This window comes from Chaetodon trifascialis, chromosome 11 (assembly GCF_039877785.1).
Source record: "Chaetodon trifascialis isolate fChaTrf1 chromosome 11, fChaTrf1.hap1, whole genome shotgun sequence".
NCBI classification, from domain to species: Eukaryota; Metazoa; Chordata; class Actinopteri; order Chaetodontiformes; family Chaetodontidae; genus Chaetodon; species Chaetodon trifascialis.
In genome coordinates this window covers 25,912,819-25,915,000 of record NC_092066.1, presented here as the reverse complement: position 1 = coordinate 25,915,000, position 2,182 = coordinate 25,912,819, and the positions used below count along the sequence as shown (strand labels likewise).

At 41.6% G+C, this 2,182-nt stretch overlaps 1 protein-coding gene across 1 annotated transcript in view; it reads right to left on the bottom strand.

The window, feature by feature from the left end:
• The window catches only part of LOC139338623 (uncharacterized), a gene marked incomplete at its 5' end in the record, with an annotated part of 1,265 nt that extends 348 nt beyond the window's left edge, over positions 1 to 917 (bottom strand). The window contains 2 exons of the mRNA XM_070973806.1: positions 1 to 42; positions 414 to 917. The exon at positions 1 to 42 is cut by the window's left edge and continues 348 nt beyond it. Of these exons, the coding sequence (XP_070829907.1) occupies positions 1 to 42; positions 414 to 917 (546 nt within the window). The remainder of the gene's footprint in view (positions 43 to 413) is intronic.
• Between the last annotated feature and the right edge of the window lie 1,265 nt (positions 918 to 2,182).

The following is a 2,182-nucleotide window of genomic DNA, read 5'->3' as shown; positions in this document are numbered from 1 at the left end:
CCTGGTTTTTGTCAGAACACGTGCTACAGCGTTCTGGAGCAACTGAAGAATATTCAGCAACGAATTTGGGCAGGGCTGCACGGTGGCGCAGCAGGTAGTGCGCGGGCCTCACAGCAAGAAGGTTGCAGGTTCGATTCCTGGGTCGGGCCTTTCTGTGTGAAGTTTGCATGTTCTTCCCGTGCATGCGTGGGTTCTCTCCAGGTACTCCGGCTTCCTCCCACAGACCAAAAACATGCTCATTACAGTAGGTTGATTGGTGACTCTAAATTGACCCTAGGTGTGAGTGTGAGTGTGAATGGTTGTGTGTATGTGCCCTGCGATCAGCTGGCGACCAGTCTAGGGTGTACCCCGCCTCCCGTCCGTTGACAGCCGAGATAGGCTCCGGCCCCCCCGCAACCCCGAAAGGGATAAGCGGCATAGAAAATGGATGATGGATGGATGGAATTTGGGCAGCCTGATAGTAAAGAATTGCAATAATCCAGCCTGGAAGTTACGAATGCATGGACTAGTTTTTCTGCATCATTTTGAGACAAAATATGCCTGATTTTTGCGATATTATGTAGGTGAAAAAAGGCTGTCCTTGAAATTTGTTTTACATGGGAGTGAAAGGACATGTCTTGATCAAAGATAACTCCCAAATTCTTTACAGTGGTGCTGGAGGCCAGCGCAATGCCATCCATAACTGCTATGTCTTCAGAAAGTGACTTTCTAAGATGTTTAGGGCCTACTACTATAACTTCAGTTTTGTCTGAGTTTAGCATCAGAAAATTGCAGGTCATCCAGGTCTTTATGTCATGAAGACATGCTTGTAGTCTAGTTAACTGACTGGTTTCTTCTGGCTTCATTGATAAATATAGCTGGGTATCATCTGCATAGCAATGAAAATTTATTGAGTGCTTCCTGATAATCTTACCTAAAGGAAGCCGCGTACAAACTGAGAGTGATCTGACAAGTAGGATTTAAACCAGCTTAGCGCAGTTCCCTTAATGCCAATGAAGTGTTCCAGTGTCTGCAATAGGATGCCATGGTCAATGGTGTCAAATGCAGCACTAAGATCCAGTAAGACTAGTACAGAGACAAATCTTTTATCAGATGCAATTAGAAGGTCATTTGTAACTTTAACCAGTGCTGTCTCAGTGCTATGATGCACTCTAAATCCTGACTGGAAATCCTCAAATAAACTATTATTGTTTAGAAAGTCGCACAGCTGATTGGCAACTGCTTTCTCAAGAGTTTTTGAGAGAAAGGGAAGGTTGGATATCGGTCTATAGTTGGCTAAAACCCCTGGATCAAGAGTAGGCTTTTACAGTAGCGGTTTTATCACAGCTACTTTAAAGGACTGTGGTACGTAGCCTGTTGATAAAGACAGATTGATCATGTCTAATACTGAAGAGTCAATTAGAGGTAATACTTCTTTAAACAGCTTAGTCGGGATTGGATCTAAAATACAGGTTGATGATTTTGATGATGAAATTATTAACCCCTAACCCTGACCATGTTAGTTCCCAGTGAACCCACTCCACACACACAATTATTACCACTACTAGTCAATACAAAAGGTACATTACGTACATAAAGTACGTTTTCTCAAGACTCAAGAATAAATTTCAGCCCTATCAGACATGTTGACAAATCAACAAATATTTAATGATAAATAATAAAATAGATATCATTCTAAAACTGATATGAAAACACCTATAAGTGTGATAAAAGAACTGCTGTAAAAAATAACTTAAATTGGTTGAAGGCATTTCAAAAGTGTCCAGCATGATTATAGTCTCACCATAACAGTCTGTGGAAGTACATTCTGTTCTTTCAAATGAAATTTGCCTTAAAAAGTGTGGACAAACATCAGAGGGGGTAACGACTGTCCCTGGTGTGAACAACTCATCAATCACCGACAGATATGGTGTATATTAGTCTTGTTATCATTTCTACTGGAGCCCTTGAGGTTGCTGGCCAAGTTACATAAGCATGCTGAACGGCAGTCAAACATTTGTGCTAGATAAAGAAGCCCTTGAAAACTGTGAATCCACCTGTATGCTGTTTGTCTTCTCTCAGAGAGCTCCCACACATTGTCTGACAGTGGTCAAATATACAAGTGTACTCAAACACTGCAGGATGTTTGCAGTCTGCACTGAGTCACAGCTTCGCTTTTTATGTATTCATGCATGAATATACA